This window comes from Corvus kubaryi, unplaced genomic scaffold, assembly GCF_017639235.1.
Source record: "Corvus kubaryi isolate FWS band 111438036 unplaced genomic scaffold, C.kubaryi_AGA036_p1.0 37357, whole genome shotgun sequence".
NCBI lineage: Eukaryota > Metazoa > Chordata > Aves > Passeriformes > Corvidae > Corvus > Corvus kubaryi.
This window is the reverse complement of record NW_024581117.1, coordinates 16,163,170-16,190,217: the sequence shown is the minus strand read 5'-3', so window position 1 is coordinate 16,190,217 and position 27,048 is coordinate 16,163,170. Positions and strand designations below refer to the sequence as shown.

General features: G+C 48.1%; 1 protein-coding gene across 3 annotated transcripts; it reads right to left on the bottom strand.

Moving 5' to 3' along the window:
• Window positions 1-11,033: 11,033 nt before the first annotated feature.
• On the bottom strand, window positions 11,034-27,048 carry TSPAN15 (tetraspanin 15). 3 transcript variants are annotated; one of them, XM_042033469.1, is made up of 8 exons: window positions 26,902-27,048; window positions 22,512-22,697; window positions 20,546-20,620; window positions 18,717-18,812; window positions 17,020-17,136; window positions 13,719-13,766; window positions 12,204-12,320; window positions 11,034-11,900 (listed from the first exon to the last, which is right to left on the bottom strand). In XM_042033469.1, exons 1-8 carry the CDS (start codon window positions 26,995-26,997, stop codon window positions 11,748-11,750), a joined length of 888 nt encoding a protein of 295 aa, XP_041889403.1. In that variant the 5' UTR covers window positions 26,998-27,048; the 3' UTR covers window positions 11,034-11,747. The 3 variants fall into 3 exon arrangements, with proteins under 3 accessions (XP_041889403.1, XP_041889402.1, XP_041889404.1); XM_042033468.1 differs by lacking the exon at window positions 26,902-27,048 and adding an exon at window positions 26,640-26,846; XM_042033470.1 differs by lacking the exons at window positions 11,034-11,900; window positions 12,204-12,320; window positions 13,719-13,766; window positions 26,902-27,048 and adding exons at window positions 14,683-15,967; window positions 26,640-26,865.

Sequence of the window (27,048 nt, the reverse complement as noted above, 5' to 3'; positions counted from 1 at the left end):
CCTGAGAAGCCAAATCCGCGTTGGCCGGCCCGGGAGAGCCCTCTCCCCCGTGGCTGTGTCTGCTGAGCCCAGCCGAGGCTGCAGGGCAGAAGAGCGGCTCTGGCTGCGCGCCCCGCGCAGCTCCCCCCTCCCCGCAGTCTCTCGAGTGCGGGCAGAAGTTGTGCCGCCGGCACACGACTGCCGTTAAGCCCCTATATATAGGGCCGGCAGACAATGGGGATTTCCCGGCCGGGTGGCGTGTGCGCCCCCCCGCACGCACCCACCCCTTGGCACGCTTTTATCTTATCAGCCCGACGGGAGCGTGCCGGGCCCGGCACCGCCCTCTGCCCCGGCCCCGCCACGCGAGACCCCGCTGGCTTCCACGCACCGTCGTGCCGCGCCGGGACCCCCCGCCCCCGCCCGCCCCTCTCCCCCGGCCCGGCCCCGCCCGCCAGCCCTTCCCTGGACGGGACCCCGGGGCCGAGCCGCCGACCCCGGGCGGGGGGGCTGCACCACGGCCGGGGCGGCCGCACTTTCCGGGGCTCTGTTGGGGTGCAGTGGGGGTCGGAGCGGGGTACAGAGCCCCAGCGATGACAGGAGGCTCCCCAGCACTCGGCTGCGTAGCGCAGGGAAGCGCCGGGCCCCGGAATAGCCGGGCACGCACCGCCGCACCAGGCGGTGTCTCCCCCGGTGCCAGACGTGAAGGTCCAGATGGCACCATTCCAGCTCCGTTCCCCTCGGCACAGCTACAACCACTTCCCGCTGCTCTGGCGCCGCAGGGCACTCTCGGGACATCCCCTCCGATGCCGGAGGGGAACCCCGCCGCTTTTCGTCACCCTTCTCCTCTCCCCTGCAGCGCCGGGAACATCCTCGCGCGTCGACCGGCGGAGCTGTGGGCGCTGCGCTGCGGGCGGCGAGCGCCAGCACCGGAGGGGACGGGACGCCATTCTCCAGCCCTCACCCGCGTCGTGACTTTGCTCCCAAAAGGGAAATAGGGGCTGGATCCCGCGGGGGAAGGGCCCTCCCAAGGGCCGAGGCCACCCCAGCCCCGTCGGCCCTGCTCTGGGCCCGGGGACAGCCGCGCTGCTGCCGGAACTCAGTGCGCAAAACGTGCCGGGGACTTTTGCGCACTGGCTTCGGCGGGCGGCGGGGAGCGGCCCGGGCCCGGGGCACCTTTCCCCGGCGGAGGACGAGGGATCGAGGGCAATGGGGCCGGGGTCCCCCTGCACGACACGATGCCCCCGGGGGTGCGGGCAGGGCCTCCGGGACGGCGCAGCCCCTGCGGGGCGGGAGTCCCCCCTCTCCTTCACCAAAGCGGCGCGGCGGATCCCGGTCCGGGATGCCTGTGCCGGGAGCAGCCGGAGCGGCCCCGTTGGGCCGCGGCGAGGCGGGGGGCAGCTCCCCCTGCCCGGCCTGGTCCCTGGCCCCGCGGGGTGGCCTTGGCCGGCGCGATGCGCGGCGGTGTGGGGCTGTGCGCTCTGCCTCTCCAGGAGCGCGGTACGGCGGGCGGACAGCCCCGTGGGGAGGGCGGGGGAGGGTGCCGAGGGGGGCCGTCCATCGCGGCGGCTCGGGCGCCCCTTCTCGAGGGGCGGCTTGGAGGGCAGCGGAGGATGAATAGGAAGGGCCCGGCGGGGTTGGGGGGGTTTTTTTGTGCCTCTGCAATTGGATGACAAAAAAATCTGGCGAGCGAGTTTCCAAGCCTCAGACTGCCCACTTCAAACGTCCTTCAAACAAAAGCTGAAGAGGAAAAGAAAGCCCCACCTGGTACCGCTGTTTGCTAAAATAATAATAAATAGATTTCGTTTAATAAATAATTACAAGAGATTGTAAAGTGGAGTGCTTTGGGAAGCATTAATCATGGGGCTAGGGGCAGACATCACCTGCTGGCAAACAAGACAACTTTATTGTTAAATCACCTTCCCACTGCCACTTTCCGATAACTCTCTCCCGTCGCCACAAAGCCCGGCCGGGGATGTTTACTCATAGTTAGCATAACAAGCACCATATTACCACGAACGTGATAAAAACCTGCGGGGGCACTGCTGCGGGCTCCTGCTCACACCTGGCCGGGCCGCCCGGTGCGGAGCTGGCACCCAACGGCCCTTCCTGGAGGGGCCCTGCTGCCGTTTACATTGGCCTGGTTTATGCTGCTTTATAACAGGTTTACTGCAATCCCTATCTCCCGGCCCTATTTGTCTTATTTTATTGAAAACATATGGTAACCAGAGCGGCCCCGGCGCATCCCTCGCCTGCCAGGCGTCGGGAACGTTTGGCGAGCCGGGGCTCGGCCGCAGTCCGCCTGCCCGCCGGGGGCTGTTTGCTCGGGAGAGGGGAGGGCAGATAAGGCTGGGCCCGCTCTCCGTCCTGGGGGTGATCTCAGGGTCCGGGGCAGCCGGCCGCTCCGTGCCCTCCACCCAGCCCGGGGCCACCGGTGCGCGCCGGCGGGGCCGGTGATGAGGCGGTGGCAGCGGCGGGCGCACGGCGGAGGCACCTGCCCCGGCGGCCTCCCCGTCCTCCCCCCGCTCCCCCCGGCCGGGCTGCTCAGGAGGTACCGTGATTTGCGGTGCCATATGTCGGGCGGGTCGGCGGAGCAGCTGCTGCCCCGGCCCTACCTACCCGGCGCATAATACCTGGGAGCCGCAGCCCCGCGTCCCCCTTTGAGAGGGCAGCGCGGCGGGGCCGGGCCCGCGCCGCTGTTTTGTGACTTTATTGTGGCGCCCAACAGATGCACGCCGGCCCCTCCTGCCCCTCGCCCCGGTGCGAGCGCGCTGCTCGGGACACAAGGAGCACAGATGCCAGGCGCAAGGTGCACCAGATGCCCCCCTTTGTGAATTCAAACAATATTTCTCCCTTCCTCCCCCCCTTCCTCCTTTTCCTACAAGAGTGAGAGAAGAAGAGGCGCAAAAAGAAATATATATATAAAAAACAAACTGGAGAGGAAAGGCGAGCCCCGGCAAGAGGCGTCTGGAGCGCGTCCCCGGAGCCGCCCGACGGAGCGCACGGGCGGGCGCAGCGGCGCGGCCCCGGGGAGGGAGTCGGCCACGGGCAGGGACCAGGAATGCTCGCCGGGATGGAAGGAGCCGCCTCGGGAAGTCCTTCATTACCTGGTGAGCGCTGAGCTGGGCACAACAGAGCACGGTCTGTCCGTTTAATGGGCAGCTGAGGGGTGGAAGTTCCAGAGCGAGCCACTGTGACCAGTCCTCAGCACTTGTTACATTATCATGCATCCAAATGCCCCTTGGGGCCACGAAAATGCCCCAAGAGCTGGAGAACCTCTGCTGTGAGACAATCTGAGAGACCTGGGGGTGTTCAGCCTGGAGAAGGGAAGGCTCTACGGAGACAATATGTTAAGAGCCCATTCTAGTGCCTAAAGGGGCTCCAAGAAAGCTGGAGAGGCCCAGGCACAGGTTGCCCAGAGAAGTTGTGGCTGTCCCATCCCTGCAATCCTGCAGGGCCAAGTTGGACAGGGCTTGGAGCAACCTGGTCTACTGGATGGCATCCCTGCCCATGGCAGTGGGGAGTGGAACTAGATGATCTTTAATATTCCTTCCATCAAAACCATTCTATAATTCTGTGCAAGGAGAAATAAGCCCTGGGATAAGGAATGCTGTCACTTCACCAGAAGAGAAGCCCTGATAGAAAGCCCAAGAGTTTTCAGTGTGCCATCCCACTCTACAATAAACCTCTCTCCATACTTATGTGCCCTTAAAACAGCCTGAAAGGAGATGCCTTCATAAGGCTGCAAGAGCAGACAGCTGTTCTGAGACATTCTGGGTCAGAATGCAACAATCTTTAGCATAGAAAAAACCTGAGTTATCTCTGGATAGAAGAGAGGAAGGGAAAAGAAATACCGTGGAGAGAAAAGGCAGGGAACCAATGCCAAGTACAAAAGGGTCAGTTAGGTTCTGGTCTGTGATGCCTACAGGTGAGTCCCGTGAAACCTGTTATCTTAAAATATTTACTCAACCATCCAAGCATCTACCCAGGTAGAGAAGGATGCTCCTCACTTCTCTGGGAGCCAGTCTCTGCCAGGCTTGCTCACCTCCCCATTGTGGGCAAGTGGCTCCTTGCCCAAGCCTGTCTCACCTGCCAGAAGAAAGGGTTTCTCCTCCACCCTGATGATAGCCTGAGCAGGCGGGGTGGGTTACACATCTCCCTCAGGTGTTCCAAGTTCTTTAAACTTCACACCAAGTTTGTGGTGAGATCTGGCAGAATCCAACACCAGCAGCAGCAGCACTCAGACTTCACCAGCTGGCAGTGGTCCATTTACCAGCTACCAGTTGGACAACACAGGCTTGAGGCTTCAGTATATGCTTTCATCAACTCTCCTTTGGCCATCAGTGAATAATTACAGACCATGGATATGTTGAGCTCAAACTGCCACCTTCCTGACCAGCCCTTCATTCCCATAAGGATAAAAACATAACTTCTAGCATTTTGATGCATGGTGGAGTTATAAGCACAGCAGACTGGTCATATGGGCTCTCTGAAACTCCTCACTCTGCAGCTGCCCATCAAACAGACAGATGGTGCTTCCTGACCTCCAAAAATAAATAAAGATGTGCTTTCCTCTCTTGATTTAGAGGCTCCACCTGTCAGACTTTGAACATAGCAGAATGCACCAGAGCTGGCTTTAGAGAAGCAAACAAGTTGCTAAAAGCCAGGAGTTTGGAAGGAAATACTCTGTCCAATCTGGAAAAAAGGGCAGAGGTGCCCTGATGGACTCACACATCACTCACCCCTCTACAGAGCTTCATCGAAGCCCTCAACATGAGGCAGAGCAAGATGGGGGGGCTTTAACCCTTTCTTTGCCAACTGAATTTGGTGCCAGGCCGCTGCCACCACAGAGAGATGTGCCCAGTGTGGTGCAGGGGTCACTGCTTAAGCCAAACCCCTGCTGCCAGGAGGGATGTGACTCAAAGTTGTGGTGTGGATATTTTCCCACTGGCCTCACGTACTTACTGGTAACCCCATCGCCATTCTCAGCTGTGCCAGCCACATCTTGTAGCCTACAGTGCTGTGATGACTGGCCCACAGGGCTGAATGTCCTTGCAGCCCCCACACCAATCCCAGCAACACCCACGCTCCCGGTGCATGACCCCATCCTCTCCCTGACCAGCCCTGTGCCAGCCTGGTCTTTTCCCATCTGCTCCCTTCTTTCAGTCTCAGGAAGCATCATCCCTTCCTCTGCTCCAGCTTCGCTCCCTTCCCCACATCTTTACTCCCCTGTTCTGGTACATCTTGCCCTGGTGTCCCTGTCAGGCAGCCATGGTGCTCCATCGCAGCTTTCCCCAGACATGCCTGCCCATCTGCACACACCCTGTGCTGGTACCCCTCTCCCAACCCTTCATCCAGCACTGGGCTGCCTCTACCAAATCCCTAACCTTTGAATTGGAGCCTTCTCGTGCCCTGCGCTTCTGCAGTGCTGAGAAGACAATTTTAGATCCAGATGGGACCATTTCCTTCCCAAGTCCAGGTGTATAAATGAACCTGGGGAGCCCATAAGTAGCAGAACCCCTCCTGCTAGCTCATGCCAGGACCTCTGCAAAGGTGAGCACCCAGCCTGACTCCTGGATCTCAGTAAGAAATTATGTATTTGCAACAAAAATTAAAAAGAAAAGATCCGTGTATTTTCACACAAAACACTGCAGTTGTAAACCAGTATTTTAGCTGCAGCCCAGCTCTGCAAGACAAGTTACCACCAGCCAGTGTGTGTGATTTTGGTGAGCCACAATCTAAACTCATGCCAATAGGTCGCAGCAGGAGAAAGGCAATGATCTCAAGGCAGGTAACAGCAGGGAAACCTCGAAGCACTCGCCACCTGCGTGCGGCCAGAGCACTGTCACCATCTGCCCCAGCTGCAGGGAGGGGAGCGCAGGACCAGCCCTTCCCGCGCAGCTGGGCTTGAGCACGAGCTGGGGGGGATGCTCCAGCCCTTGTCCTCAGGGGTCCCAGCAGCTTCCTGGGTTTTATCAGCAGCCTCATAATTTTCCTTCATTGTCAGGCGCCCAGCCCCAGCTACCCCCCGCAGCTCCCGGGTACCGGTGTTTCTCGGGGTCTCTGGCTCCAGCAAAGCCCCCGTGCTCAGGGACACATTATCTGACATCCCCTCATCATCTGACATCCCCTCTCTCCGGGGGCTACACCTCCCTCCCCCAGCTCTTCACCGCAATCCCCACCATTTTCCACCATCATTTAAGTTTCTGAAGTAATTTCTTTTTTCTTTTTTTGTCCTTTTTTTTTTTTTTTTTAAGGCAAACCATCTACCATATGTTCTCCCCTGAAAGGGGCAATTGTTAACAGATCATTAAAACACCGTGGCGAGTGCTCTGAGATTCCTTCCCTCAGTCTTACGCATTATCCCGTCTCTGTCACCCTTTCAATGCGGCTTTGAGGGCTCTGCTTTTCTAACTTCCTTCTCGGGGGGGAAAAAAAAAAAGAAGAGAGAAAGAGCCACTAAAATGACCCTCTTCACAGCTCTCCTTGCTTTTCAATGTCTTTTGCGACACCCAACAATAATTGGGGTGGGGGGCTGGCGTGCCGCTGCTGCTGTCACCAGGCTGGGGGTGGCAGGGCCACATCCTGCCCTGTTCACAAGGTGCCAGGGTTGGGATAGCAGGATGAGGGGTAACAGGGGTGCTACAGGCACCCCGTGGGTGCTGACAACCTCTCCTTCCACTGCTGGGCAAGGGGACTGCTTGTCATGGGAGGCTCAAACAGCACATCCCACCCAGCCTGGTGCTGTCCCTGTGCCTGGGGTGGGGGCTGTGGAATGACCCCGTGACACACACGTGTACTGGGCTAAGACAGGCAGTATTCCTTAGACAGCTCATTCCCTCAGGTGCACTGGATGCTTTCAGCAGCACAAATACATTTCATATGGAAATAAGCTAACAGCTGGCTGGGAACTGAGCTAAGCCCAGAGATGGAGCTGTTTTGGGGGCTTGGATATTTCACCTCCCTTTCCTGGAGAACTAACACTATTTTAGGAAACGCCAAATGATGGGAAGCTGGGGACCATCAGGAGATGGACCACTTCTGCCTCAGCTTAGTGGAGCACGGGCACAACACAGGAACCTTCCCAGGGTTGTGCCCATGCACCTCCCAGCCCCACGTGCAGGGAGAGGGACCCTGGGAGTGCTCCTTGGATGAGCCAGGAGGACTTGCAGCTTCATGGCACCTCACCACCAAAGTGGGGCAAGGAGAAGACCCAGCAGGGGCAAAGGCACATCCCAACCGCAGCATTACACAGCATTCCAATGTGAGGGCTGCCAAACTCACCATGAGCACCAGCAGCATTTGGTTGAGGGGCACTTCCTGCAGGCTCTGTACTCTTGTGATCAGGAAGGACAAGGCTTTCAGAACTCACACAGCAGTTCCTTACCTGCATCTTCTCCCCTTCTGCCATGGATTTGGCCATTCCTCCAGAGGATCATGTTCCCTGACCCATCCAGCCAAGCTCTAGGCACGGTTTGTACCTCTGCTCTGGCACAGCCACCTTTCCCAGCAACCAGCATGAGGCCCTTTGAATTTGCACTTCCCTATCCCAGCAAAGGAGTGTGCTGCATGGGACCGGAGAGAGCACAACACCCCAGCTGGCAAAGAGGGGGAGAGGCAGCTGTCCCGGTCCGCAAAATCCAGTTATGTTTGAAAAACCCAGAAACTTCAGAGCCCTGCACACAGACTTCTCCCAGAACCAGTATTCCACAGCAGCTCAGCAACTTTGCCAGTGCCTGCATGTAGCTCCAGGGACCTCAGAGGGCTCCCTTCCTCACCTGGCAGCCTAGTTCATTTCCCCCAGCTCTTGCCCTTCAGCCAGGAGGTTTTCCCCAGTACCCTCCAAACCCCTCAGGGTGTTACATTTATTTTAACCCAGGAAGGTGTAGCCTCAAGCTGGGGGAAATGGTGCTGCTCCTGCTTTGCTCCAGCCGAGGGTTCTGCCCTGAACAGATTCCACTGCAGAGTCCCTGAGCATCCTGGGAACACTGCAGCAAAGCGATGCTCAGCTGCTGCCAGGAGATCCTTGTGCTTGCCCAGGCAAAACCTCCCATCCCAGCACCCGCAGTGCTGACCCACAAGGAATTTCCAAGCAGGGTTGAGCACTGTGGTGGGGGTGGGATCAGTAACCAGTACCCAATGCCCAGAAGGATGAGGCAGCTTTGTCCTGGCGTGCACATCCCAAGCAGGTCGGCTCCTCTCCCCCCCTTTCCAGGATGGCAGCTTTTAGCTCTTCATCAAGGACAAAACTTTCTACAGGAAAAAAGTACCTCCTTCAAAGAAGCACACTGGAAACGCAGAGGACTCCCACTTTCCTGAGGGGATTTAACAGCTGCCTTTGCCGAGGGCTCTTAACACTGCTGTGGGGCAAAATGTTATCCCTTAGAGCTGCAGAGACAGACTTCAGGCCAGGAGCTGAATCCAAACCCAAGCAGTACTTTCATCCGAGTGCAAAAACAGATGGAGCTGTGTCAGTTTTAAGCAGCACGATGGACTGAATGTAATTTTGACAAAACAAACAGCAGCGTGGCTCTCCCACTACAGATGAAGACACCGCTTTCTCGCCCCCTCTTCCCCAAAAGGCACAGACATTAAATGAGGATGTAAACCCAAAACACTCTTGTCCTTGTGGTCGAGGTGATCTCCCTGGCCCAGCACAACCCACAGGGTCCCAGCAAGTGAGAGCACCTGCCCTCTGCAGTTGAACACCCACCACATTATTTCTTAGCGAAAAGCAATTCCTGAGCCCACACAGGAACCTTTGAATAATCAGCTGGTTCAGAAAAGTTGTGAACATTGGGAAGTCCTATTGAAAAAAAGAGATTCAGGAACACAAATCCACAAAACAACTTTTAGCTAAATGGGCTTTAGATCTTAAACACTGATATTTTTACCCATCGAGGGAAATTAGCTCAACCCACCTCCGAGGCATGTTTCCCGGGTGAAGTTGTAACCAGCAGCTGTATCCCGAGTGTCCCTCTCTGCCTCACGAACAGATGATAATCACTGCAGAGGTTTGGCCCTATCGAGGGATGTCCTTGGAAGCTGTGCCTGCACAAAGGGGCTCTTGAAGCAGAGCAGGGGAAAGGGCCACTGAAGAAACCCTGGTGCCGTATGGATGTAGAGATTTAATTCCCGGCGAGCAGAGATTTAATTAGTGCCTTGCGGTATGGCATATCCACACCACCAGAGGGAGATCTGCTTGGCCTGTCTCCTCCGGATCTCTGCTAGTTAAAAGTTTTTATTAAGTAGCGGCAGCAGCATATACAGCAGACACTGCGCACGATGCTCCAGCCGGGCACGCAGCTCACCAGCGTGCATCGCCCAGGTGCTGTGCCAAGTCTGTGCCTCTGTGGCCTCTAGTTACTTGAAATAGAGAGGTAAATCTCTTTTTCTAGCTGAATGGTGATGGAAAGCAGGAACACATGGAGCATGAACCACTGGCAGCTCACAGTTGTCAGAGCGCTTTAAAATTATACTCACAGAATAATCCACAGTTCTGGGATTTTGTGGAGTCATCTCAGTCTTTTAAACAGCAGCCAAGGACCATTTTCTTAAATCAGGTTAAGGATGCATCTGTGAGGAGCAGCCCAGCTGTGGCTGCTCCTGCCAGGAGGACAGGGATTGAATTAGATCAGCATTCTTCACCCATCTGAAGTCAATTTTCTCATCAGCTCTCTGGAGAAGGCAGCTGAGCAGAGAACTGCTGCATCTCTCTCCTCCAGCCACCTCCCAAGAGGCATCATCCCTCCCTCCAGTCACCATGGGTATGTAAAGCCAAGAGTTAATTTCCTCAGATCCAAGGGAATGGGAAGGGTCAATAGTTTTTGAATCAATCCATTATTAAACAAAATCACACAGGGCTTACTTTGTGATTGTCAGGGTGACATCACTCCCACCCAAATACTGTGAATGACAGTGAGCACTGGGGATGGCTGAAAATTCAGCACAGCCCATAAATAAAGCAAGTTGCTCCCTTGTATCCCCAAATACTCTCCCCATTACATTTAAACCACCTAAAATTTAACTATGCTTCTGTCACCTCCTGCTTACCTGGATATCTCATATTTCACACCACCACCACATTTACAAGGCACTATTAGGTAAAAAAAATACTTTTGATATTTGTCATTCCCACCTTCCCAGCCCACTCTCCCCAACAAACCAACTTCAGCTTCAATTTTCCCACCCTTCCCCAGCAGTCAGCTCCGTCCTCCCAAGATGCTCCTCCTTTTCTCCTTCCTCTCTTTGTACACAAATCCACCCTTAAAACATATCTCGCTTCTCAACTTACTGGAACACATTATCCAAGACCGAGACCAGGAAAATTTGGGTGACAAGGACATGGAGCAATTAAGTAAGTAGTAGCCATGTGCAGGGCTCAACGCTAGAGTGTGCTGTGTAGGAAACAACCTCGCACTGCCCGTGCTAGACTGGGATCTCTCTTCCTAGAAACCACCAGGAACACCAAAGAACTGGATGAGTCCTTTTTTGGTTCCTGGAAGCCCATGAAGTTTGCTCAGAAATTCTTGGTGAAGGCAGTGAGTTAAGCAGCAAACGCTGAGTTTTGAAAAAAGCAGAAAAAAATGTCCAGGACAAGAACATTTTTAAAAACAACAACAACAAAAAGCAGCAAGGAGAGAATAGTATCAGATATTGCCCTGTTTTTCTTAGTGGAGTGTTCAGAAAAGCAGAGATTTAGATTCAGGATATAAATCTGTTTTATTCTCATCCTGGCTTTGGTTTAATTGAAATATTATGATAATTAAGTTTTGCATTTTGCCTGCAGGCCTGGCTGGGGCTGGAGAGGCTGCAGAGAAATGCTCAGGACAAAAGAACACCAACAAAAACCCCGGAGCTCTTGGTAGACTTAGAGAAGCAAGGGAGGCACAGATGTTCAGTGACTCTCCAAAACCCCAGGCAGGCAGCACCCAGGCCAGAATCACAGCTCCTGCTATTTCTACCTTTTGATTTAGTGTTTGAGGGACAGGCTTAACTTATCTAAAAGAATAAAAAGCATTTTAAACAAAACCTATGTGCTTTTTTTTTTTTTTAAGAAAAACAACTCATTGTTTTTATTTTGACAGTAAATTTTAGAAACATCTGACATACAGAACTCCAAAAAAATAGAAGGTCATAAATCATCTAGTTAATTTACTAACGGGGAAAAATACAGTACATCCAAGACTCAAACATCCTGTAAGTTTATACAAAAGCCAGACAGTAATAAACTGCATTAAAAAATATAACAAGCATTACCTGACCGATTTGACATTGGCATTTGCCCCATTATTAAAAGGCACAGAGGACTGAGCAATGAAAGCGATCAGCATCACATCCATTATTGTCAGTAAATTCATCATGATTAGCATAAAACTCCATTATTAAACACATTTAATATTCACCATGTAGATCGGTAAGAAATCTCTCTTCAAAGGAGTAAGAAAATAAAGTTGGAAAAGGACAAACACTTAAATACGACATCCCAAGACGCAAAGACACTTCCTAGAAATCGACGTTCATATCTTCCCAGAACAGATTTTCTGGCTGTGTTATCACTCAGCAATCACTCAAGAGGAGATTTAATGATCCACAGACCCACCCTCCGGCAGCGCCGCGATCCCGTCGGCAGCGCAGGGCCCTTCCGGTGTGTCCTGGGTCGCACCCACCGCCGGCTGCTGGCTGGTTCACCTCCCCACAGTCTGCAACAGGCAGCACGAACCAAAGCTGGTGGGTTTGCCTGGGTTTAGCTGCGTTTTGGGTTCCCCAAGTCACCCCGGGTAACACATGCAGCAGCCAGCTCCAGCTAACTCAGGGGCAGATCTGTGCCGCACATCTTCGAACAGGCTCTCGCTCAGCTTGTGCTCTGTGATGATGTCCTCCACCCGAGTGATGTACAGCAAGGACAGCAGCACTCCCAGGAACTGCGAAAGGAAGGGGCAGCCCCAGTCAGACATCACATGCAGCTTATTCCATCAGAGCATTAGAAAGTCCCAGTTGTCACAGCTAGGGGAGGACTCAAAAAAAACCCCAAGCAAAAGCAAATTACCTCACCAAATCCTGCAAAATATCACAGTGATGCTACTAAATTACCAGCGTGCCACCTCAGCTTATCAGTTACATTAAATTCTAAAAGAAAATGACAATTACAGTCAAATGAGATTTCACATACCGTAGCAACAAATCAGATGTTCCCTCTCACAGTTAACGCAGTGGCCCTCTCTTACCTGGGGCAGCAATATGCCGAGCAGCACGCCAGCCATGATGCTGTAGTTGTCCAAAAACCAAATGAGCACAGCATTCGTGCACCCTCGGACGTAGATAACATGCTGAACACTCAAGCGCTGCAAAATATCAGAGTAAGGGTTCAACAGGCAGTTCCACTGGTATGTGATACATGTGGCAACTCAAAGTTCAGGGAGGCAGATTTGCCTTCCCACCTCTAAACCCACTGAGTTTAACAAAGACCTCATCACTGATTCTTCCATCTGTTGTTAAGCTGTTCCCCACCTCAACAAATTACTCTATTTTTTTTAAGTTATTCTACACTTGAGTAAGTTATTTCATTGTCTTAAACCTGTTTGTTGCAGCTATTTTTCTACAAGAAATGCACCCAATTCTCATTTAAGACCACTTGGAAAGCAGAAAAGTCTCTCTTTAGCTTTCATCTCTGCTTCCAAGTTGAAAGTACAGCAGAGGAAAAATATAAATTGTGGACCAAGTGCTTTGCAAAAAGACCCTAAAAAGGGCAGGAACAAGAGGATCTCAGATTCAGTCCTGCAAGCTGTGTTGCTCTGTGACCCCAACCCATAATATAGAAAGCACTTGAGGCTGCAGAGGATCCTAAGCAGATGAATGGAGTAAAGTTAAGCATATGCTTAAGTGCTCCGTGTTAGAGCCCGGCTGGAGCGTTCAGATGATTAAGCCATAAATCAATGAATCTAAATGAAGATAAATTGTATTTAAAGATAACCGGTAATCCCAAAAACCAACAACCGAGGCTGGCATTGTGCTCCAAGTGCCTCAAATGAGCTGGGGAGAGGAGCTTTTTCAGACCAGCACCGCCCCCCGCCCTGCCCCGCCCCGCCCCAGCACTCCAAAGCCAGGAGTGGAGAACTCAGGGCAGATCCAATTACTGATTTCCCTTCTTAATCACTCCGCAATTATTGCCTTGAGCTGGCAGTCTCTCCTCTGGAGTCACTGGGGCTATTCCCAAAAGGGAAGGCTGAAGGAGGAGGCCCCCATCCCACTCTTGGAGGGAGGAGAAGGCAGCCAACACAACCGGGGAAGTCCCACTTCTCTTCCAGGAATAACTATTATAGGCTTAAAAATAAAACACCCACTACTGGGATATAAAATACTTAAGACACAGCTAAATTGGCTTTATCAATGCCAATTTTACTGAGAAACTTTAGCTTTTAATACTAAGAGCTTTCCCCAACTCAAGTCACTGCTTAAAATTAAGAAAGCAGCTTTTTGTGCATTAATTATGCAATTAACTTGGAGAAGTTGTCAACAAACAAGGAATCGTTGAAAATGCAAAAAAGGGAAGATACAAAAATCAAACAAGATTAGTTTTTTCTCATAGATAGAAATTATTCTGGGGAAAAAAAAAACATTTTAATTGCTGATTTAACTGCATGGCAGATTTAAGCACACAGAAGACAACTTTATAACAGACCAAAAAAAATGCAGAGAAGCAGCCCTCTCTGCCATGACGGAGTGGGCACTGGCTATGTTACCTCTTGGTCGATGGTTTTGTATCCGCACATAGTGTTGATAATGTCTGTCTGAAAAGAAAACAACAAATATTAACTGCAGCAGAAAACTAAAACCACAAAAATATTATTTTTACTCCTTTGTTCACCCAGCTCATGTAACAGCAATGGCAGGGTTATTTCCCAGTCTGATACCAGTTTATCCCAGCAGCCCCAGTGTCAGATTTAGTTAGAGCTCTACACGATTTTAGAGGAACGAGTATTGTCAGCGTGTCACAACACAAGACATTTGAACCATTTCTAGCCAACAAACCCAGGGTGGCACCAGCAACCAACACGAGCTATGACAGAGCTGTGACACAGCTGTTTCCACAGAATGAACAGCTGGATTTCATTTTAAAGCCTTAATAGCTAAATATATCTTATTACTAAAATCAGGGGTTAACACAGCCTTCATGCCAACACAATGACAAATTTAAGCTCGGAAATATCTTCAGTTTCAAATAATTTCCAATATTATGAATGCTTTTTACAAGACTAAATTCATTACAATATAATTTTATATGCCATTATATATATATGAATATAAAACTCATATATTTAAAAGAGACTGAGTGCTTGCATTCACCACATTATTACTAATGCATTTTCTGTAGCCATGCAATGTCTTCCATGGGTTCTACCTTGAAAGCCTGGAAAAACGAACCTGAAAATACTGTCCACTTACAAATCATCCAACATAAAACCCACCAGCATAAAAGGAAGCAGCGAACAAAGCCAAAGACATGCAGGAAAATGAGAATATGTAAATGAGGAAAATAAACCAGAATGAACCCTGCATTATTGATATACATTCCTAGAATCCTAGAATGGTTTAGGTTGGAAGGGACCTTAAAGACCATCTAGTTCCCACCCTCCTGCCATGGGCAGGGACACCTTCCAGTAGACCGGGTTGCTCCAAGCCCCGTCCAACCTGACCTTGGACACTGCCAGGGATGGGGCAGCCACAGCTTCTCTGGACAACCAAAAACAGTCCTTCAAAATTAAAACAAAATGTAAGAATGAAGATTTCTAAATGCTGGTAGCCTCTGAGCAGTAGCCTGGGGGTGCCAGGTCACCTTCCCAAGAAGGAAGAGGAATGTTTTCCAAAGATGGAAGACGGATGGTACAAAATGGCAGGAGTATCAGTCAGGGGCAAAGTTTTAAAGACCCCGAAAAAAGCTGAGCTCTCACCTTGAACGTGCAACTGTCTGACAAACAAGGTTCAGCACATTTCTAGAAGGAAAAGCTCAGACTGTTCCACGGGGCTGTTGGGAAACTGTGTGGGGTACCTATCTGCCAACCACAGGTAATAAATACACGTGGAAGTCAGTATCAGTATTAGGCACCAGCATGCTGCGTTGGCTGTGAGTGATTTCATGTTCCCAAAACTGCTGAAGCCTGACTGACTGACACATGGTCACTCTGAAAATATGTGACCACAAGGAATGCAGTCCCACCATTTAATCTGAAACACAGAATTTGCTAACAGGACATTGTGGCATAAGCAACTGTATGCAGAGGAGATAAATGCATTGAGAACAGAGGATTATAGGCATTTGGGACTACCTTCTATCTGCTACACTAGTGTAAGTCTTTAATAAATAATTTGACTTAAACAGTTCCTTTAGAGTCCCCCCAGTATGAGCTGGCTCATGTTAGCAAAAGGCTTTTACAGAGGATCAGAATCCAGCCACCAACATTAGCGGGAGTTTTCCATGACTACAAAACCAATGAGTAATCACAAACCATATCTGTAGCTTTGCAGGACAGAAACCAGCCTGTATTTGGACAGATTTGTCAAACATATAAGACTGATGCATCTTCTGGTTGTTTTTCCCCCAAGGCAGCCATGCACACAGCCCTGGTGCTGGTGTCACCGTGCTGCACTGCCCGGACTCCACATGGCACAGCAACAGCATCCCCCTGCTGCAGAGCCACTAGCCCTCACACACTGCAGCATCTGGAGGAACTACACTTCAATTTGGGGCTTCTCCTTGCCTTTCAAGTAACTTCTCTGAGCTTAACACTTCATGGGCTACAAGCAGCCTAATCCCCCCATCCCCAGCTGTCAATGAAGCATATGGAGAATATACTCCCCCTTTTTCCTTGAAGAAGTTTTTATTTCAGTGCTTTCCCTTTTCTGAAGGCAAAATCCTGAGTTGTTCTGCTCCATGCAGCTGCAGATCAGCAGGTACTACTTTCACACACACACACTTCTTCCTCTCAAACACCTAAGACTCAAAGCATAACTGTTTAGCTTTGGTTTCTGAGAATAAATCAAAGCTCATTGCAGATTTAAACAGACCCATTCTCACACACCAAAAATGTGTAAGCATACGTAATAAACACCCTCCTATGATACACATTTCTCAGCAACACCTAGCAGGGTTACTGACACAACCATTGCATTTATTTTTCCTTTTTAAAAATTAAACAGCCATGCTCAAGGCAGATGTTGAAAGGGCAGCCCAAACCAGGCAGCAGCAGGATACTCATCATGAGCTCTACTCTGACATACACCGAATCTCTCTGACTCGTGTTCAGACCAAAGCCCAAAACCCAGTGAGACAGGGACTGCCCGTACTGGAGTAGTTGAGGAACAGTTGTTTATCAAATTCAGCATTGTACGCACCCCTCAAATGAAGAGCAGTGAATTACAAAATTTAATTAAAACACATTTACATTAAAATCAATGCCTGCTCCTAGGTGCTGTCAGCACCAGTTAGTACCAGTTCATCACAGACTGAGAAACTGGTCCAGACTCCAGTCCTTAAAGGATTTTAGAGGCAGGTAGTTCTCAAGGATGGGTTGGGGCAGACCTGTGCCCACAAGCATGCCCTGACTCTGAGGTCAGTTGCCCACATTTTTTGATTATTCTGGAGATGACAAGGTCATTCTGTTTGGTTTTTAATTCACACAGTAGCTGGAGCACATAACTCTGACCCGCACCCACAGCAGCAATCAGGTCCCAGGCTTCCCGGCAAAGCTGGAGCAGCAAACCCTGGGGAAAACACCAGCAAAATTGAATTTTAAGCAGCTTGGGTTCAGGCAAGCCATGAGATTAGAGGAGCACCCAATATCCCTTCTGGGGCTGGGAAGTGAGTCACTAAAATGGACCACAGCCAACACATCTAATCCATTATTTTCTCCTTTGCAAGCTGTCAAGACCCACAGATCCACTAGGGGAGGGAAGGACCCATTTTCCTTCACTTCTTACCCCAGACTTCTTAAGTCAGGTACCTTCTTAAGTGAACACCAGAGATGCTGAGATGCTGGGATTTACCTTATTTCTGATGCAGCAAGTGTAGGGCACCCCACAGGCCAGTGGTCCTGGAGCTGCACAGTTGTGGTACACGTTTTGGGACCAATCTCTATAATCTTCCCCACCACAGCACTTAAACTGGATTTAAAAAAAAAAAAAGATACAAAACTCAATGATCTTAAAGGTCTTCTCCAATCTAAATGGTTCTATGGTTCCAAAAGGAAAAGGAAAAAAAACTTTTATCTTAAACTCTTTGAATAAGTAGAAAACAAAGTAAGAATAAAACAATTTTAAAAACCCTGAGCTACCAAAAACTTCTTTTGTTTTATCAGCAAGGCATGTATGAATGTATATCATAAATACAATTTAAAAGAATTAAAGATATAGGTAATATTCCTCTGTCAGTCATTGAACGATAACCCAGAGTGCCAGAGCAAAGTACTTGGTGCTAAGTTCCACCTTCCATATTTTCTGAGTTGAAAAATTATCTTTCCAGGTCTGGACATCATTAAGCAATGTTTTTACATTGACTCTATCTTGACCTGTAATCTACCTCTGCAGTTGTTTTCAGGATTATGACTACATTTCCAACTGGGCCTAAAAGACAAAAGCGTTGCTATAAGGCACAAATTAATCTCACCAAAACACTGTGGGTGTAATTTAGAAGAACTGAAATCCAGCAAATAAATACTGTAAAATTACACTGACTTAATATAAATATTCTCTTTATACTTTAAACGAAGGGAAAAGGAGGAATTCATTTAATCACTAACATGTACATTCGCTGTACGTATCCATAATTTTGGGCAGTGCATGGAAACTTTAAAGCGTTATGAAGTCTAATGACAAAATTTCCTCAGGATGGTCTGCTTTTCACAGACCTTCCATGCTAACTTTGTTTTTCAAAGCAGGCTGCCATCTCCATAATGATGTCCTAGAGTATATGTATCACTTCCTAAGTCAATTTTTTTTAATAATCACTACTTGGCACGGTCACAGACATCACATGGGCCCTGACATCACATTTCTGAACACGTTTTGCTTCTTCTATGGTCTCTGAACTGCATGGCAGATCTCTTTAATAACCCAATAAACATTTCAACAGACTAGCCTTATTAAAAAAAAAAGGCTGTGAGCCAACGCCACGTGCCATTACGTAATGCTCAGCTGGGCTCACCACAATTCCTGAATTTTAATTACAGGTAGATACTCTTCCACTGGTATTTCCTCCCAATAACCACCTCGTCGAAGAGCTCTCTGCATGCCCTCAAGCAGCCATACAATGGCCCAGGCTGTAACAGCCTAAATGCCACCTCACCTCTCTTTATCCAATGCCTCCTGTTAACAAGAGGCTTCTCAATGTCTTGGACCAGCCAGAAACGCTTAGTGCAAGGCCGTGGGTGGACTTTAGACTGAATTTGTCTGAATCCAGCTGTGGGGCCCCTATAAACCTAGAGGTTTGTAGGATCTGACCTTGAGCATCTGAATTGCACCTGCCAAGGCAAAAGCTGCATTTTGGCCCTCTCTTTTTGCAGTGAGGTAAGAGGGTTTTTAATCCAGCTGGAATGCTGGATGAGCCCTGACCTCAGCAGCAACACCATAAGAGATGACACACGAGATCTCATCCCCCTCATCAGTAACAACTTGATTGTCACATCACTGGAAAAACTCAAAGCTGTGGCTGAGTTAGTCCAAGGAAAAAAAAAAAAACAGCAAACCTGCTTTTGAACAGAATCCATGATGTTCTTGAAGTCTAAATCATCATAGTAATTCTCAATTCCTCTTCTAATGTTATCGTTCAAAAATTTGATTGTCTAAAATGCAAAAGGAAAACAAGATTTATGCGTTGCACAATGGGCACATGGGCTGGAACAAAATTAGAAGAGCATGATAAAGTCACAAGTGTAACTGATGAGCACAAAAGAAAAGGTGCTTTTTTGGCCTTTTTTTAAGAGGAAAAAACAAAACACTAGTTAAAAACAAACCTTAGAACAACCCTGCAGAGACCAACCATCTGTTCTCTTTTATAGAAGCAGCCTCCCTGCTGGGTTTGGGCTGGGAAGTGCCAGCAGTGCGACTCCTCTCATTGCTGAGACTCTCCAAGCATCTCCCAGAGATGGTCCCATTATCCCCAGGCATGATCCCTCCCACTGGGCACTGGGGACCCTCACCATCTTTTGGGTGACAGAGCAGTGGGTTTGGGTGCTGGATCTTGGCACTGTGGTCTGCACCACGCCCTGAGCGACAAGGCTTGACTGTGTCACCACCATGAATTTTATTTTCCATGAATTTTCCATTAATTTGATTTTCCAAAGAGTCCATAATTGCCAGATGGAGAGCTTTATTCCACATTAAGTGGAAAAAAAGGTGTATCTGTATGTTTTACAGTGGTTGTTTTGAGAAATATGGCAGTGGGGCGATGGCAGATATAAAATGGCATCTCCTCCGCATGGCATATTAGAAATTAAATCAACAAAGTGTTTTTAAAGTTCAGAAGATGAGTGAAAAGAAAAAAAAGAGCATTTAGTTTTCAAGATCCAGCACAATCTCAGCACAGCAAAACCAGGGACTAATCATAACCAGAATGTAACAACTTTTCTTTCAATCCAGCTGCTGAAATGGACAAAGTTAAAGCCTTACAGGTCAGAAAACCTGAAATACACCCACTCATCTTCTCAGTATTACAAACTGCAACACTTACAAACTAACCAGAACAAAAAGGATTATTGCATCAGTGACAAGAAATAACACGGGACCCTCCTAACTGGTCAAGAACCTCATTTAGTCTCTACAGATTTGAAAAGGAAGTAGAGAAAGGAATGGGAAAAATGGATGAGACATGCAAAACAAATAGAACTTAAATAGAGGCTACTACCCTAGCATCCATAAATGCTTCCTTGCCCTCCCTACACTGACCCAAACTTCTCCATTAACCTTGAAAAACAAGGAGAGAAACCTGTCCCTAAGCACAGCTGTCCAGCTATAAATCAGAGCATAGCAATCTAGTACTTGCCATAGTGAATACATTTATGTTTTAAAGCATTTCTAACTTTAAAAAATAGTCTGCTGCTTTCTGTGCAGAAAAATCAAGGATTTAACACAGTTATAGCGTGCTTGTCAGTGATGGAGTCTCCTATATAAGTTAGTTATGTTGCTTATGGATGTGGGCAGGGAAGAGCTGTCCTTTAACTGAGGCAAAACATTTTGGCCACTAACAAACATCCATCCAAGTCCATCTGGAAACTTCCCAAATCAGCAGTCAGACCCAGACGGCAAAGCAGAAGAAAGCATTTTTTCATACACGAAGAGCTGGAAACTCATTTTGCCTGTATTACACATTTGTAGTTACCAGATTTTCTCCAAGTTCTATAATCCAGAATTCATCTCCAGAATGGTGGCATACCCCACCATTGCTGAACCCTGAAGACTCTGTCTGGAAAGTCTGGACCTGTCTTCAGACCTCTATCAATTAGTGCTCAGGTGACAACTTGAACAGCTGTTATTTAGCATAGCTGAATGACATCAAAACCTAAAGCAAGCAGCTCACCTGGTTCCTGAAGATCAGGGCCACCACTCCGCCTGTCAGCTCGATCAGCAAACAGATACCAAGGATGTACATGAACTGCAGAAAAACAAGTGCAAGTGAGTCATTAGACAGAACAACCCCAATTACTCTTTCAATTAGTGCTCTTACATCTAGCATTCAATTGCCAACAGACTTGGCTTTCAGCATGGCATTTTAAAGGAAAATATAAAATTATGGGGTTGTTTTTATAAAACTGTCAGTGTCACAAGAAAGCCTTTTTTCCTCACTTAAACTGTTCTGGGCTTTGCCCAATTGGCAAGCACATTATTCTTCTGCTTTGAACAGACTCAAAACCATTAGATCTAATTACCCTGCCAAGATACTCCTTTCCACAACAGCATCCCAGAGAAACACATTGATGGACTGCTACAAACCACACCAAACTTCATGATTTTATGTCCCCTACAAAACCAGTACTTACCTGTCAGCTTCCAATTAGTGGATTAAGCAGCACCTTAGGATAATCCAAACCTACCACATTGCCAGTGCTAAATCAAAGCAAAATTCCAGGCTTTGTACCTTTTAGTGCTTCCCAAATTTATTTACCTGTGTATATACACGTGCTCACAAATGCACTCACGCACAACCATGTGTGCATCCATGAGTGCCCACCAAAGCGTGTGTAAAATGTGAAAAATACGAAGAAATCCACAGCACCGTGAGAGAGCTGCAACATGCCAGTACTTTAAACGTTTTTCCAACCCTTCAGGCATAAAAGTTGGGCATTATGTGAATTCAGGTCTGCTGTGTAACAGTGAACTGCATCAGGTGTGAAGTTTTATGATCCCTCATCTGAAAATAATCCCTAATTCTCCCCTCTGAAAGCTGCTTTAACTTCCGTGTGCTCAGTGTCAGTGTCAGGAATTCACCAGACAGGTATCTTTTCTCCTGCTAAATCTGGAATCAGCCTGGGAAGCTGGCACCAGGGACTTGCTTTGTTGAATACCCAGCTGGGTTTGCTACCAGAATGGGAACAGAAAATGTTCCCGGCATCTGACACACCACCACGCTCAGTGGGAAAGGAGCCTAAGGAGGGGCTCTCAGTAAAATTCCAGTATAACTTCAAAATCCATGGTTATTTCTGGCTTTGCCCTCCATAACAAACCACGTATTTAGCACTTTGTTAGACTGAACTGACATGACAAGGCCAGGCTGGGCTGTGTCTTGAGCAACCTGATCTAGTGGAAGATGTCCCTGCTCACTGCAAGGGGGTTGGACTAGGTGGCCTTTAAAAGGTTCATCCCTTCCAACCCAAACTCTCTGTGATTCTATGCAGGTGAAAACGAAGTTTGCACACTTTAATTTTAATTAGTCACACATGCAGCTTCCATCTGCAACCACAGCGTTACCCAGGAATTTCCCTAAAATTCACCTTTTCAGAGGCACTGGGGAGAAAAACCACGTCCCTTTCATTTCACCCTCAGGGCTCTTCTTGCAAAGGCCCGAGCTGCACATCTAACTTTGAACACACATTTCTCCATCTCCCCACTCATTCCACTTCCCAGGGGAGGACAGACAGACTCCAGCTACACCGGCCTGCCGGACGTCTCTCTTGAGCTACTTCCTCTGGGTTGAAACAAGAAGCCAGCATCAACTGGTACGTCAACAGCTGAGTTTGCACAAGATACACACCGACTGATAATTCACATTCCTGATTATTTTCCATAAAACCTTAACTACTGGGAAGCTGCTTTTCTCAGCACTGGGCTCGGACTCTGGCTGGTTCTGTTGCTGGCAAGACCGAATGTTGTTGCTCCCTGATGGAGGGACCACGGCCACTAAATTCAGATTTAATTAAAATGTTTTAAAAAGCAACTTCAGTAAAATATTTTTCAATGCAGACACAGTTCTGGATATGAATTCAGAGGACAGTGAAAAGCAAAAGCAACAAGCCTCAGAAAGTAGGAACAAAAATCCCAACACTTACTGCTTGCAGAAGGCATAAATTGTCTCTTAGAGAAGCCAGTACACCCACAAAGGATACCAGGAACATTATAATGCCCAAAAGTATTAAAATAATTGCTGGGGCTAGAAAGGCACTTTCTAGAGTTTTGTACTTCTGTCTTTCAATTTCTGCATAAATCCCAACAGCAAGGACGAGGGCTCCGATCACCTGGAAGAGAAACAGAGGAGAGCACGGATGTTACTCTTTCTCACAGTAAACACAGAGGTGACAGGTTGTGAGTACACAGGAACCTGTCACTGCTCACTTCAGGATTCATTATAAACAATGAAACTCCCAAAGCAGAAGTTTGGATCAAAAAAATTTTAAAAACCTCAAAGACTAAAGCAGAAAAAGAGATGAGTTGGGAAAAAAATGAAACTTGCTCATTTCAAAAACATATTTCATCATGTTTTAACATTCTGGAAGTTAAACAAATCAAAATGTACATCACTGGCTGAAATATAATTTATTGCCACCTGAGATCACATATATTACATATATGAGCAACTGCCATGGCATTAATGACCCTCCTCTGCGTGTCTGTTTGTCTTTCTCTGTGTGTGTGTATAAACATATAGAAATATATATGTGTCTCTAAAATAACACAGTTTCTAAGCTGGTCTGCAAGCAGCCTATCTGTCCCTTCGTATTATCTCCTATTGCATTTAGGCTCAGTAAATACAGTCAGGTATTTCCTATACCTCCACTCCTCCTGCCATCAGGGGAAAGGCACCAGATAAAAAACTAAAAAAAAAAACCAACCCAGGTTTGAAATTATGTCACTTTCTTGAGCAACTACCAGATAAAGCTGACAAGTGAAATAGGAAGAGACATATTTCATTTAACAAGGTAAAGCTATTTCAATCAAAATAATTAATTAAGTTAAAATCATTTGGTATTAAAACTATGGTGTGCTGCAAATCACTTTGAATTATGCTGAGTTAATTAAAATTAAAAATAGCCCACAATACTTAATCACAAAAATTGCAGTGGAAAAACTTTCCTGCCGACTCCAACAGCCAGACACATCCTCAGGGAAGAGACCAGACAAAAATCAATCATTTTGGCAACCTGATAAACAACATTCCCCTTTCCTGACCTGACATTTCCACAGGAAACAGGAGTCTGCTCTCTGCACACCAATGCTTCTTAATTATGCTTCTTAATTTTTAATTTCACTTCTTAGTTTTGGGTATGACACACTATAACCCGGACAAAGGGCTAGAGGGACCCATAATGTGAGTTACAAGTTCATGAGCCAAACAGGTGAAATACTTTTTAAATTATGAGATATGTTAAAATAAATAACAACTTACTGAAAGTTCTTGATTTTCTATGGGAATGAAAAATAACACCAAAGGACAATATGGAGGGAATGCCACCAGCTTGTCATTTAAAGAGAGAAAATTCTCAGAAGGGTTCATCCATTAAAAGTAAATATACTGAAGCTATTTTAAAAGCAACGGAAAATTTGACCAAATTGAGAGGAACCCCAAAACCAGATTCTCCTGCAAACACTAAAGTGCTACTAACAACAGTAACTCTTGCCTGGTAGATCCCTTGCTTAAAAAGTAAAAAAGCCAAACACTGGACATAAACCTCAAGTATTAAAGCTTGATAGGGATGGTCAGAATTTCAGGAGAAATTCTTGTTGTTTCAAGACGAGAACTTTTTACTGAAATGTCTTTTTCTTAACCTTAGTTTTCTCATCAAAGCATTAAATTTCAAGGGGTTTTTGACTGAAAGGTGCCTGTAAGTAAAATACAAGATACTTCCTACTTTAAGAGCTTAAGATACATAAATGCATCTTTATGTACACATATCTTCACCGCTTTTCACTTCCATTTTTGCCCCCACACCCTCCAAGATTTAGGCTTTCATTACCTTCTATTTTTTTAAGCATTTAATAAAAATCTTTTAAACCTTTAATATGGTCAAACCAGCAGCAGCAATTATTTATGGCAAGCAGATGTGCTAACCCAGAAGTCATCCCTCGAAGTCTCTTCTCCGATCTGTGCTCTCCCTTCCTGTGCCTGGAGGTGGGAACACAACTCTTACATCGGGAACCCACTGACACACAGACTGTTTACATCCTGCATCCTTCACAACAGCTCCCAGCTTGGCAATTCCAGCTGCGTATACCGGAAACATCAACCGCCCTTGACTCACATTAAATGAGCATCCACCAGCAAATACCAGGGGATTTCTCAGGGGCTTTTGCATGCACAGAAGCTGCTTTCCCAAGAGAAAAGAGAAGCATTTATTTATTTATAAGCAGAGGCATTAACCCTGTATTTACAGTTCTTTTTCTTAAATAAAGCTCAACAACAGCACCTTCTGTTTAAAATGCTGGATTTTGTTTCAGCTGGGCAAGTAAATTACATTACAGCCCCATTCACCAGCAAGAGTTGTCTGGAAAAGTTACAGTGACAACTAGTTTTTTAAAAAGCCCTGGGTGACAGGGGAAGACCACAAGGCCTGTAGCAAACATCCCCTCCAACACTCCCAGCAATCCTTTAATTTTCTTTCTGCTTTGGATAAGGCTGATCTTTAGTTCCTGGTGGTTTAAAGCCATCCTGGGGCCTCAAATCTGGGCGTTCATCACTCATAACGTACCAGAGGCACAGCAACAGCAGGGAGGGAATTGAATGAACTCAGCATCCAGAAGGTCAAAGCCCCAAACAGCAGCAGAACATCACAAACCACCCAATATTCAAGCAAGCCAATACTCCCACAGCCAAGCTTTACTTCTATTTACACTAATCAAAGAAAAAGAAACAAAAAACAACAAACTCAGCAAGAATAACAGTGCTGAAAAGAGAACGAGGCGACTGACATTTACAGCTGATGAGATCTGCTTCGCTAAGCTGGAATAAAAGAAAATTCTGAGAGCGAAGCCCACACGCCTCACACAATCCAGCGTGTGCTCGGCCCCAGCGCCAGCAGGATGCTGCCCAGCGCCAGCCTTCCCAGGGAAATTCCCCGTCATTCCCCATCCTTCCTTTCCCCTCTCGCAGCCCCCATCCTCCCCCCTCCCAGAGCAAACCATCTCCCTGGCACAGCCAACAAATGGAAGCTCTTGCTTGTAAACGAAGGCAGAGCATTGAAAATCCAGAGCAAGCAACTACAAAGAGTAAATAAAATCCTCAGGCTGCCTGAAAGAGGCTTTGTCCTCCGAGGACACTCTGAGAATGGTTTCAGAAGGGCCCTTTCTCTGCCACCAGATGAATGTTTACACCCCACCACCAAGGGCCCTTGCTGTCGGCAGAAAACGCAGAGCAGACAACGCACACGGTCCTTCAAGAAGGACATGCTGCGAAAAAGGGGTTTGAAAAATAACAAATTTGAATTTCTCTTTTCTAAAACACACAACTGCGAAATAGCTGTGGAGGAGCATGGGGAGCGCCAGGAGCCTAAACCTAAGGGTTGGTTTGTCTGTTAAGACAGACAAAAGATAGCCAAGATCCTGAAAAGCCTGAATTACACCTGAACACTTTGCATTTCAATCTTTGTTCATAAAATCATAGGTTGAATCTGACACTCACTATCAAACTTGCAGGATCTAAGCCTCTTCTCCCACGCAGCAAAGCAAAAGCCTTATGCTTCCAACTGGTAAATACCATGTCAGACAGAAACAGACCAGCCAAACTAGAACTTAAGCAACGTTTAAAGTGAAAACGCCAGAAAGAAAAAACCCTGCCTGAGCACCTCTGACATCAGCACCACCTGAAGCCAGCATGTTCCCAATACCCTAGAGACTGAAAAAAAGCACCTTTTAAAATCACGGTGCTTACAGAGAGTACATGCAAAGAGCCCCAGGGGCTCCATCCAGCCCACGGGGTGCCTGGTGTGGATTTACCACATGTCAGAAGTCGGTGGTCACAGTCTGGACCCATCATCTGGGACTTTCTGGCTTTACCAAACATCTGGATGAGGACAGCAAGTGCCACACATCTGTAAACTCTGAAGCGTGGCAGCCTCACCCTGCGAAGGCTCAGGAGAGGACATACCCAACACACCGAGGAGTGACGTTGTAGGGCAAAGGCTCTATTTTCCCACCTCCCCTGCAGGAGAGAGCTGCATTTTAATACGCACATGAATGATTTTTACCTGCCAAACTTCCAACCTCTGCAAGTCCCCATCCGCCAAAACCAGTTTGTCAGTCCCTCGGGAAGGACGGGGCGCTGCACCCACAGCCACGGGTGTGACACCCGCGACCACGGGCGTGACAGCCGCCACCTCAGCCGCGGAAACATCCATCTATTGCTACACCCCGGAGCCTTGCGCAGGGCGGACCGCGCTCCCCGCGGCACCGGGGTGTGGGACTCCCCGCTCCGAGCCGCGCCCCCCGCACCCCCGGAGCGCCGCTCACCCAGAAGGTGGTGGAGTAGGTGATGAGGGTGAGCTTGAGGCAGAGGTAGGAGAGCCGCCCGCAGTACCGCGCCTGCTCGGGGTCCCCCGCCGCCATCCTCCCGCGGCACCTGCCGCTGCCGCCGCCCCGCCGGGCCCTCCGCCCCTT